General features: G+C 43.9%; 2 protein-coding genes across 52 annotated transcripts in view; one reads left to right on the forward strand and one right to left on the reverse strand.

The window, feature by feature from the left end:
• ANKRD6 (ankyrin repeat domain 6) overlaps positions 1-10,928 on the forward strand; it is a 181,678-nt gene extending 170,750 nt beyond the window's left edge. For 30 of the 50 annotated variants that reach the window (XM_070633606.1, XM_070556673.1, XM_070633608.1 and 27 more), the window contains 6 exons: positions 597-731; positions 1,058-1,243; positions 1,727-1,879; positions 5,816-5,929; positions 6,615-6,741; positions 7,862-10,928. In XM_070633606.1, coding sequence (XP_070489707.1) covers positions 597-731; positions 1,058-1,243; positions 1,727-1,879; positions 5,816-5,929; positions 6,615-6,741; positions 7,862-8,430 — 1,284 coding nt within the window. In that variant the 3' untranslated portion in view covers positions 8,431-10,928. Of the gene's footprint in view, positions 1-596; positions 732-1,057; positions 1,244-1,726; positions 1,880-5,815; positions 5,930-6,614; positions 6,742-7,858 lie in introns of all 50 variants that reach the window. The other 20 variants (XM_070633602.1, XM_070633626.1, XM_070633636.1 and 17 more) reach the window with 1 other exon arrangement.
• LYRM2 (LYR motif containing 2) overlaps positions 1-12,316 on the reverse strand; it is a 30,431-nt gene that overhangs the window by 12,211 nt on the left and 5,904 nt on the right. The window lies entirely within an intron of this gene.

Below are 12,316 nucleotides of genomic sequence, written 5' to 3' on the forward strand. Positions count from 1 at the left end.
CAGCCCTGGAATGAACCATGCCTTTCAGCTTGCACAGGAGGAAGACGACTAGGATATAGAGACAACTTCTGACACATAAAGTTTTATACCAAGCACTTGTTCTTCTGTCTGCTTATCAACTTCCAGGGTTAAGGCATTGTAACTCTGATTAAGTTCCTGTGTGTGAATTGTACATAGTAATTTGTAGATGTTCTCACAAGGACCAGAAATGTGGTGGTTTGTCGTTTCAGAGGGTTCTCACTCTGCTATGAATTGTGAGGGTCCAAGTTCAAAGAATGAGTGGGGTTGTTTTGTGTTGAATGCAAAAGACCAAAATCTCCAATGCTGAGGTGTTTTGTGGGTGTAGGTTCCTGATGTTCTAGAATATAGAATGAGACCCAAGACTGGATTTGGTTTGGCACCTAATAGATAAAATAAAAGCCAGGCATTCAGCTGAGTGGGAGAAACATCCATGTTAGTCAGGACGACCAAGCCTGTCGTTGGCAGGTTCCCGTGGGTCCGTTAGTGGCTGGCGTCTGGCAAACAGAATTTTACGCCACTATTGAGAAAGCCCAAGGGGGCAGTAGAACGAGTCTCTGGGCTTGCTTTCCCTGCAGGGAAGTGTCTCGGCAGGAGACACCCCCAGCAGTGAACAGGCTGCGCCCAGGAAAGAAGAGCCCAGAGAAGATTTCCTGTCAGCCTCGCCGGAGCCCAGAGCAAAGGACAACAGGCAGAGAAAGTCAAGGCCCAAGGTCAGGAGGCACGTGAAGGCAGCGGGCGAGGGCTGGGAGCAGGGTGGCGCGGGGCCCAGGGATAGCGTCATGCTCAGCAACTCAAAGGCCACTTCGCTTGGCTTGCTGGTCTGGACCAGAGCCCAGGAATTAGGTCTGGCCAACTTCGGGCACAAGGTTAGCGTGCGGATGGATTTCTTTGGACGTGGTGCTTGGAGTGGAACGCCAGGAGGCAGAGGGAGGTGGGGTTCTTTGCCCAAAAAGGAGGTGAGATGGGAGCCATTGTCTGAGTGTCCATTTTACAGATGTCACAGTGCTCAGGGGTGTTGTCTCTTCCTCTCCCACAGGCGTCAGCATTTTCTGACCCCACCCCACCAGCGGACCAACAGCCTGGACACCAGAAGAACTTGCACACTCATAATCACCCTAAAAAGAAGGCCAGGCATCGATGCTCTCCCCCACCCCCTCCGCATGAGTTTAGAGCATACCAGCTCTACACGCTGTACCGTGGCAAGGACGGGAAAGTGATGCAGGTACCCGCCCAGCCTGTCAGGACACGGGGCCACAGGCCTTAAGCAAGGTTGTCTGTTGAACACTTTTCCTGGGGGCTAAGATCCACTTTAGGCATTGACTTAAGGAGGTATGAGCCTTGAAGATCAACCAGATGGCCCTCCTCACCTAAACAGTACAGATACCCTCCTGTCACTTACGCCCAGGCGTGGGGGTAGGTACCAAGCTTTCTGCACTATCCTTAGGGGACTAGATCACGTGGAGGCCCCAGCGTCGACAAAAGCAGCTTGAGGATTGGGGCCATATCTTGCCCTCTCTGAGTCTTCTTAGTGAGGACTGGACCCAAAGCTTGGCCTACCAGGCGTTCCAAAGTTCCAACAAGGACGAGTCTGTCTCCTCCATCGTCTCTGTCCCCCTGGTGTGCTGACGGGTTTATGATGGGTACTCACAAGTGCTTTGCTGAAGGAGCGAATGAGATGGACTGATTCCTTTTGTTTCCCTGTCAGGCACCAATAGATGGTTGTCGATGTGAACCCCTGATCAACAAGCTGGAGAACCAGTTGGAGGCAACTGTGGAGGAGATCAGAGCAGAGCTGGGGTCGGTTCAGGATAAAATGAATACAAAGCTGGGACATATGGAGAGTAAGACGCAGCACCAAGTAAGCCAGTCGCCCAGCCTCCTAATTTCCAGGTGCTCTGCAGAAAATGAGCTCAGAGGGAGACCTCGGCACCCACTTCCGCTTGTACACTGCCCTGAGCACATCGGGGAGGCCTGCTCATGCAATTTCTTTAAAGCCCATCTGTTTGAATTTTTTAAGAACATGTTTAAATTGCTTCACATTATAAAAGTAATATCTACTCATTACAGAGCATTTTTAAAAATCTGAAAATTAGAAAGGGAAATAAGTCACCTGTAAGCCCACCGTGATGAAAAAGCACTATTAATATTTGGGCTTATTTTCTCCCTGTCTTATTAAATGTCTCTGTGCTCTATACCCCTCCCCCATTGCACACAAAATTAGAGGAATCGTGTCTGTAGTTTTTCTTTTCCCAACTTTTAATTTTGGAAATTTTCACGTACAGAGAAAAGTTGAAAGAATAGTATAATGAATGCTTGGACACACTCCAGTTGTTAATAGCTGCCACAGTCGCTCTGTGAGGCTCTCGCAGACACTTTTTTCCTCTTGCTGACCTGCGTGAGATTTAGTTGCAGACTGTCCTGACTCCTCACGCCTTAACACGTCAGAGCGCATTGACTAAGAATGAGGATTCTCTCCTTCATGACACAGTGCCATTATCACATATGAGGAAATTAACTATAATTGCATAGTATTCAGTCCATATTCAGATTTTCTCAGTTCTCCCAAAAGGTTGTTTGTAGCAGTTTCTGTTTTTAATCCCAAATCGATGTCCAGTGTGTCTTTTGTGCATTTGTATTATGTCTCTGTGGTCTCTTTTAATCTAGAACAGTCCTTGATTCCTTCCAACTTTTTTTCTCCTATGATATTAACTTTTTAAAGAGTCCAGGCTAGTTGTGTTATAGCACGTTCCGTATCCTGGGTGTTCTGATAGTTTCCTCATGGTGTTATTTAACTTGTTCTTCTATCCCTGTATTTCTGTAAACTGAAAGTTAGCTCTCGAGCAGTGGTTCTCAAAGCGTCATCTCTGGACCAGTAGCGTCAGCATCATCTGGGGACTTGTGGGGGAAAAAGTGCAAATTCTTGGGTCTCATTCCAGCTGGACTGAATTTAACTTACCTGTGAATGAAACTCTGGGTGGGGTGTCGTAGCCTGCACTTTAACAAGACCTCCAGGGGCTGCTGGTGCAACTAAAGTGTGAGAACCGTTGGCGTAGATGCTTATTTAGCTTCAGGTTAAATATTTTTGGTAAGAACACTTCATAGTTAATGGTGTCAACTTCAAATTACATCACATCAGGAGGCACATATGTCAGGATGTCTCATTAATGATGCTGAGGTTGATCATTTGGCTAAGCTGGTAACCACCATCTCTCTCCATTGTAAAGGGACATTTTCCCTTTTTAACTAATAAAAAATATATGATGAATATAGACTTTTAAATACAAAAAATACTTTTAAAAAGCTTACAAAATAACACATGTTCATTGGAAAAACATTCCACGTTACAGAAATCTGTATCATAGTGATACCTCCCAGAGAATGGCCTTCCATTCGCGGTTTGGTGTATTTTCCCATAGGTTTTTCCTTTTATAGATAGTAACCTACATAATTATCACCTTTAAACAAAAATGGAACCATGCTGTGCTCTTTTTTAGCTTACTTTTACATTTAGTAATATGTCTTAGACATATGAAGCTATGGTGTGTTTTTTAATAGTGGTGTACTATTCCTGTATATGGGGGTATACAATTTTGCTTTTTTTTAATTTAATTTTATATCGAGCATTTTCCCATGTCCTTGGCTTCACAATATTCCAGCATATTAATACAGCATAGTTTATTTAACCATTCCTTTCTGTTAAACTTTAAAGTTGCTTACAGTTTTTTTTGGTTTTTTTTTTTTTTTGAGGAAGATTAGCCCTGAGCTAACTGCTGCCAATCCTCCTCTTTTTGCTGAGGAAGACTGGCCCTGAGCTAACATCCGTGCCCATCTTCCTCTACTGTATACGTGGGACGCCTACCACAGCATGGCTTTTGCCAAAAGGTGCCATGTCCGCACCCGGGATCTGAACCGGCGAACCTGGGGCCACGGAAGCAGAACATGCGCCCTTAACCGCTGCGCCACAGGGCCGGCCCCTGCTTATAGTTTTTCACTCTTATAAGTAATGCTATGATGAACATTTGTGTGCATAAACTTATGATTGCTTCACAGATTATTTGCTCAGAATTAGGATAATTGGGTCCAAAGTTAAGACTATGTTTAAGTCTCTTGATAAATAGAAAGGTTGTACCAAGTTATATCGTACCAGCAGTGTCTGAGTTTGTCTCAAGCCTTTGACATCATTAATGTTGTAATTTTTTAAGTTTTTGCCAAATTGATTAAGGACATTTAATTAATTTTCCTTGCTTGTTGGTGAGGCTGAACATTTTTTTTAAATTTTTTTTTTTTTGAGGAAGATTGGCCCTGAGCTAACATCTGCTGCCAATCCTCCTCTTTTTGCTGAGGAAGACTGGCCCTGAGCTAACATCCATGCCCATCGTCCTTTACTTTATATGTGGGACGCCTGCCACAGCATGGCTTGCCAAGCAGTGCCATGTCCGCACCTGGGATTTGAACTGGTGAACCCTGGGCCACCACAGCAGAACGTGCGCACTTAACTGCTGTGCCACTGGGCCGGCCCCTAGGTTGAACATTTTTAAGGTTTATTTGCTATTTGTATTTTGTGGAAAGCCCATTTAAGAAATCCCTTCTTAGAGCCATAATATATTAGTTAAGACTGTTTTGTGAATAAAAACCCGCTTCAGCTAGCCTAAGCCCAAAGAGGGATGGTAGATGAATGCTGGGGTGACTCACAGACCTCACTTGGGTTCAAGGAAGGTGACAGACTGGGGTGTAGAGTCTTAGTCCTAATTCCAGATCACAGGGAAAGGACTCTGGCCCAGCATAAGTCAGGTGCTCATGCCCGGACCAGTCAGCGTGCCCCGGGAACAAAGCTGTGCATCAACGCGGTGGCTCTTGGCAGAGCATCTCTATCATGGATAAGGAGGTGGGAGAGCAGGCCAGTCCCAGCAAACAGCGGGAGAGCAGCTCTCAGGAGAACATGGCGGCTGAAGAGACAAAGCAGAGGTGCTCACCACGTCTCAGGATGGATGCTGCTTTAAAAAACTTTTGAACATCTGAGTGTGGGACATCATGAATGTCCCTGACAGGAGAGGAGCTCACCAGTGAGCCCTCGTGGGCTGATTCCCACGAACAACAGTCCCTTTTCTTCTGTGGGCCTTGTCAAAGCAGTGGAAGTTCAGCCCTGCTGGGTGTTGGGCCCTACAGGAAATGTCCAGATGAAGGGGGTCCCGGGAGGGCTGTGACTAAGAGGGGACAGTCATTTGTGCTCTGGATGCAGCGCTCCCCGTGACCTCCTCCCACTGCCGTCCTCACTCTCGCTCTGCCCGCTTTCCGTGCAGCACTGAGGGCTGGTCGCTGGGAGAGCTGCGTGAAATACCCGAGTATCAGCTCCTTTCGCCGCCTCTTCCACAGCCTCTAACATCGGGGGGAGGAGGGATAAACCATTCATTGGAAAGGGGAAGAAGAGCTCCATACTTTTAGAAGTAGTTTTTCCTTTCAATAATAGTCTTGGAAATAATGTTCTGAGATCTATAAAAATTCTTTTACCTACAAGGTCTGCATTGGCTCAGGCATATTCATAGTCTCTTAAACCCCTTAGGACTTTAACAAGTGAGAAAAAGAAAGAAACATGGGCCTACGTAGCAACATGCTCTGGAATTCTGAAAACCTAGAGTTCCATGAATACTGTATGGGAACAGAAAGAGGAGTGGAGGTTTGCCTGTCTTCTCTCTGGTCCCTGCGTGGCCCCCCTGAACCTCTCCTCAGGAGTTGAGAGACCAGGGCCCATCTTTAGATCATCTCAGCCATGCGCTCTGTGCCCGTTGCATCCTAGATGCGTGTTCTGGACAAGCTGATGGTTGAGCGACTCTCGGCAGAGAGGACGGAGTGCCTGAACCGCCTGCAGCTGCACTCAGACACGGAGAAGCAGGAGGGAGAGAAACGACAGGTGACGATCAGTATCTGTCCTTCCTTACTGTGACTTACCACCCGTCTCCACTGGGGAAAAGACTCAGCCCCATCACTGAAAACTCAGGCCGAGATCCCCTAACAGTGTTTGCAGTACATAGCATGTCATTTTTATGACTCTGAAGTGCAGTTAATAGAAAAGAACCTGTAGTTCAGTTCATGTTTGTTGCTGAATATGCTGGCAGTCGGTGGAGACTGAACAGTTTATAGAACGTGCTGGGGCGGGCGTGCTCTCCACCCTTAGTCAGGTCTACGTATTGTGCGTTTGCTGGGCCACTGATCTGTTGTTGAACAAGATTGGTTCCTGCCCTCAGGGAGTTTATGGTCTAAACAACGGATGTAAAATGGGTCCTAGTGAGTGTGTCAGTGTTCATGCTCCTAAGGCAGCAGAAATCCTTGGTTTGGAAGACTTGGGAAGCTTTGGAGTTTGAGTTTTACGTGGCTCTAGGTCACTTAATGAAGGTTATAGATAGCTGTCACCTTGGGTGCTGGGTCCATCTGGTGTGTGGAGGGCAAGCAGAGAAGGTCGTGTAGGCTGTGGGAGGTGGGTAATCACAACTGTTGGGTGTGATCTCCTCAACGATCATGATTGAAAAGTCCATTCTGGATGCTTTCATTCATAAACCATACATGAAATTCACCTGATTACTTTGTGTGTTTTTTAGATGTCCTTGGTGGATGAATTAAAAACCTGGTGCATGTTAAAGATTCAGAATCTGGAGCTGAAGCTTTCTGGAGATTCCAGGGCCTCTAGGACTAAATCCACACCATCCACTTGTGAATCCTCCACAGGTAACCCCTGTGCAGAGAGGGCCATTCCACCCCAAGGTGATGAGACCCCCAGATCTTGCTCTCTCCTGTACCGGAGGGAGCCAGTATGATAGGGCTGTGGAAGGCACTGGGTTGTAGGGGCAAGGACCATGCTATGCTCACTACTGAACACTCAGTTCCTGTACAGCAATGAAGCATTCCTATTTAAGTCTTCAAAGTATTTGAATGCAGGAATAAAAGACTTGTTGATGGTGTCAGAGTGGACCCCAAAGATGAGGGTGATGGATGGACATCTGTCTCCTGAGCAGGGCTCTCACCCTTGACCTTGCACCTCCTTCCTTCCCCTTTCTCTTCCTTGATCAGCCTTTTACCTTGGTCCAACTCTGTAAAACCTCATTAAAGAGCATTTGTATATTTAAGCTGCCCCGGGTGCTAGGTAAGAGATGCTTCCAGAAAAGCATCTTTACATTAGCCACAGTGATTACACTTGATGATGATAATGTTGAGGACATGTAGAACCTTAGTAATTAGGCCTCCTTGGGGATTTGTTATGTCAAGTGTTTCATGTTACTACAGACCATCTCCGGCACTGTGGTTTTATTTTCTTTGTGCCCATAACATTGGGGAAAATCCTAGGCAAATTTTTCATGCTAGGACTAGGTATGGAGCTTGGCTGGAGCTCTGGGTATGGGGAACAGGACCACCTCTCCAAAGTGGAGGCTGGGTCAAAGAACTAGGAACTGCAGCTATGGTGTGGAAGGGCCCAGAAATTAAGAGATTGGGGATATTCATTCTCATTGACAAAATGCCCAATTCTGTTTTGAGACTCTTGGTGAGCTGTGTCATCCTGAGCAACCAGAAAATGGTACCCAGAGCCTTCTAGGGTAGATTGAGATGGGCTAAAGGAAAGGCCAGCACGTTTTTGGCTTAGATGCTACCAGTATGGTTAATACAGTATCCATGAAAGCCCTGACAAGCCAAAATGATAATCAGGGGAGAACTGGAAGGGAAGGGCAGAGGAGGAGTTGCACGTGGTGGTTGGTGGTTTACAGGATTCCCAGGACTCTCAAATGCTGACCCACAGGCACATGACTGTGTGAATGTGGATTTGCTCTGACTTGAGTTTTTCTTCTGAAAGCAGGTGTGGACCAATCAGTGGTGACTGCAGGTCCAGTAGCAGCTTCTGACACTTCCCCCCAGGTGGTTAGGCCCAAGGAGAAGGCCCTCAACGCCACTGCTACCCACAGACTCCAGCAAGAGCTGTCTTCCTCGGACTGTACAGGCTCCCGACTGAGGAATGTCAAGGTGCAGACAGCCTTGCTACCCTTGAAAGAGGCAGCCAAATGTGATCAGCAGGCTGGGCCCTGCGTCGACAGAGGCACCCAAACCAAGAAATCTGGGAAGAGTGGGCAGACAAGGCATCGAGCCCAGCAGCCAGCACCCGCCGCCAGCTGTGGGCCGCCACCAGCAGCAGGCAGTGAGCAGACTGCCCCGCACCTTCGAGACACCTCCCAAGCTCTCGAGATTACCCAGTATTTTTTTGAGGCTGTTTCCACCCAGATGGAAAAGTGGTATGAGAGGAAGATTGAAGAAGCACGAAGCCAAGCCAGTCAGAAAGCCCAGCAAGACAAGGCCACGCTGAAGGAACATATTAAAAGTTTAGAAGAGGAACTTGCTAAACTGAGGACGAAGGTGCAGAAGGAAAATTAGGGCCAGGAAAGGGCACCTGAAGGCATCCTTGGGGATTTCCAGTTTTGCAACCGCGGAGTAGCTATGCCCAGGGTGTCAATTATTGTGCACATAGCAGACTTGCCTTTAAAAAAAAATCACTAATTTCTAAAATGTGCCAGACACACACTTCCTATGCTCTGAAGTTATGAAGACTTCAACAATTAAACTGAAACCAGGGTTGGCTTGCTTAGTTTCAGGTTGCACGACAAACTCAAAACCTCAGTCCAGGTTCATCTGAAGTGCAACAGCTCAGATGAAGCGAGCCACGCTAAGAAACTGAGTGATATGTAAGCCGGGACCCTAAAATTCAGGATGTGCGAAGTAATATAAATCAAAAGCAAGAGAAAGGTTAACCCCTCGTGAACTCCAATCAAGTATTCGTTCGTATAAACACACCTGCTGTGCCTAGACAAGTGGCCTCTGCCGGAGAGCCGTCACTGAGATGCACGCTCAGCCCTCTCTCAAATTCATGACTCTCAAAAGCCAACATTTCAACCAGGTGGAAACTTATCAAACAGATTTTGAGGAGAAAGAGATTTTCATGATATCCCAGGATCCTTTATATCTTAAAATGTTTTGCAACGTCAGAGTGTATTTAAGTAATGAGTAACTGGCCAACAGCACCGGGAATGTTTGTTAGTAATGAACTCAAATGAGAAAGGGTCACATCATTTGACCATGGTTTCTGTATTTTTAGCCAAAGTATAGAAATATTACAGTTGATTAATCCTAGTGATTTTAAAAAGATCAATGGAAAAACATTCACATAGCAATTACCGGAAACTTCTATAACCTATTTGTATTCAAACCCAATTATCTTAGAGTACCTTTCTGAATTTGAGCTTATTGGTCTACATTTTATAAAGAAATGAAAGTATTTTATTTTTAATTGAATTCTGTCATTGAAGAGCCTCAAAAGCTTTCCACTGCTTTGCAGTGCCTATGTCAAGGTAAATAACTCAGTAATTTGATTTAGACCCCACAATTCCCCAGCCGCGTGGAGCCCTCAGGATTTTACTCTGCCTTGTGGAGCATACACAGTTTTACAGGTAGCTTGGGTGTGTTGAAACTTTGGATTTAATTATTTTCTAAGCTTCTTGGCCCTTGGAATGTGGGATTATAGTCATCTCAAAATTCCATGTCTGCATAGAAACCTCAGTTCTATTTCTATAAACACAGGAACTGAGTAACTATTGTCTATAATTTGGAATAAAATGTTGCTCATTGAGCCAAAGAGAGAATCTTGACTTCTTGACATAGAAACACCCAGCAAAACAGAGTATGCTGTAGGCCCTTTGTTTTTTGCCTGTCAAGTTCATAGTTGTTTTTGTTTTGTGATTTTAATAGTGACAGTCCATGGAGATAGGCATTCCTAGTAAATGTGGATGTATGTCACCATTACAGAACCTGGGCAGGGAATTAATCTGATGTTCTCTCAAGTTTTCAGTTTTGTAAGCCTGTCCTGTTCTCAACTGCTGAGTAGGTAGACGGTTCTTCCCCAGAGACCCCCATTGGATTGCTACATGTAGAGGCACCTTCCTCTCTCATTTCTCTCCTTGTTCCTGATGCAGAATCACAGAATTGCAGAGTTATCAGTTTTCTAAATCTATTTCACACACGGTATTACTGACCGCTTTAGAATCGTTCCACAATATACACTGAGTTCTTGAGAGCTGCGTCGTACTCAAAGAAGAGATGAATTCCTAAGATGTCCAGGAAGTTGTGTTCCAAGCAGGATTTATTTTCACTTATCAGAATACTTCCTGTTACCTCAAGGGATATCCTTGTTGAGAAATCCCGAAAACAAATTAAATTTTAATTTATCTAGACCATAGAGTGCTTTGGTAGGAAGTATTTTGATGGTGTAACTCCTACCCATCAGAAGCAGGCAGGTTATCACTGTGACCTGGATATTCTGGTCAAAGTGACAGGTAGGGGAGAGACTTGGGGAGGAAGGAGAAAGGTCAGTGCACCTAGTCTGACAGATTCCATGGATCTTCTCTCTCTTATAGCAGGGAAAACCATAGAGGCAAGGAAATAGAGCAGGGTCAGCCAGCCTCCCAACCCAAAGAGATGGCCGCATCGGCAAGACCAATGCAATAGCTTTGTATTTTCAACAACTGTATTTGGTCTGTTTTTGTTCCTTAGCATTGTCAAAAACTCAGCTATGGATTCCACGTGTATTTTTCCCTTTGCTGTCTACTAAAATGAGCAAATGCCACAATAGTACTTTTCCAAAGAAGCAGAACTATTAACAATTTGTAGGCTGTCATGTAGGTCATATTTGAAATGAGATTGGAACTTGAGCTGTGGGAAAAATGATGTGAAACAGAAAAGTTGTACAATATTGCAGTGTCTTTTTAAAAAAATTGTTAGTGCATTGAATATAGTCAATATCTGTGATAGACTGAGTATCACTTCTAATCTTACCTTTGACTTTGGGAGCCCAAATAAAGGAAGTGATGTTTTTGTGTTTATACCTTTTCATTTCAGTCAAGCACTGATTCTTGAGAGGTATGTTCTCTTTTATTTAGTATTTTATCACTTTGAATTTGTCTCTTCCAAGCATTAAACATGGTTCTCAACACTATGGATATTAAATTTCTTATTTAAAAAATGAGTGTGAATACTTTGTTTAGCCTACATTTTCATGTGTGTAGTTGACCAAATTTTATGGTTCCTGAAAGAGTGCCTTCACCCAGCCACACTCCACCTTGTTCCTCTAGAAGTATAACCTAGAGTAAATACATCTGCTTTGAAGTAGAGATCAGGTGCCGGCATAAAAAAAATGTTTTAACTGTAATGAAATATTTCTCATTGCAAGCTTAAACAAGTGTTTTGTTTAAACTGTTGACCTTTTGGAAAACACTGTGCAAAGGCAACAGACAAAACATCACTTATAATTGTATGCAAGCCAAGATAACATTTTTTGACTAACAAATTGCTCCTAAAAGCTACATACATTTCTTCTTGTGATATAAAAGTCAATCAATTAAATAAGACTTAAGACAAACCAATTTTAAAAAGTGACCTTTTTGGAATACCTCTTATGAATAAGAGAATAGTATTAAAAATATTTTTTCAGTTGTAATTTTAAGGGGAAATATTCTTTTCCTGTAATATTAAATCAAATATAACTATAAATGTAATTAATTTAAATCCATAAGATTTAAGTATTAATTTAAATCTATAAAATTTAGTCCATAAGATAAATCCACGACATAGTAAAGCACTTTTTTAATACAAAAGAGTGGGCAAAAAGTGATTTACTCTTCTTAGTAACAAAAATAGTAAATTTAATTTAATCCTAATATAATTTCTCAGATGTCTGACTTAAGGAAGGAAATAGCCTGTGGTGGTTTGGTAAAGAGTGACAATTTGCTTTTGATCCTGTTTGGACCTTATTCTACATAATCCCAATTTTTTTCAAGGTAGATGTGACTGTTTCCATTTGTTTTTTCTAGCATTTTCCTTACTATTCCACAAAAGACAGAGTGAATTTCCGTAAGCATGGGTTTGCCTCTCAGCCTCTCCTGAGCGTCTGCTGATGTGAATACAATAACACAAATAGGAAAGAGGTTCTGCTTTCCTCAAATAATAGGAAGTCATCTGTTCCATCTCTGCAGGCACAGCCACAGCAATGCCTGTGCCATGAATTTAAAACTTCCAACCCGATGGAACATTTAAGAGGAAATGACATAGGGGCAGTCAACATGTTAAATAATAGTCACTTCTCATATAATAGTAAGCTTTTTTTTTTTTTTTTTGAGGAAGATTAGGCCCTGAGCTAATCCTCCTCTTTTTGCTGAGGAAGACTGGCCCTGAGCTAACATCCGTGCCCATCTTCCTCTACTTTGTATGTGGG

The sequence above is a fragment of the Equus przewalskii genome, chromosome 9 (assembly GCF_037783145.1).
Source record: "Equus przewalskii isolate Varuska chromosome 9, EquPr2, whole genome shotgun sequence".
NCBI lineage: Eukaryota > Metazoa > Chordata > Mammalia > Perissodactyla > Equidae > Equus > Equus przewalskii.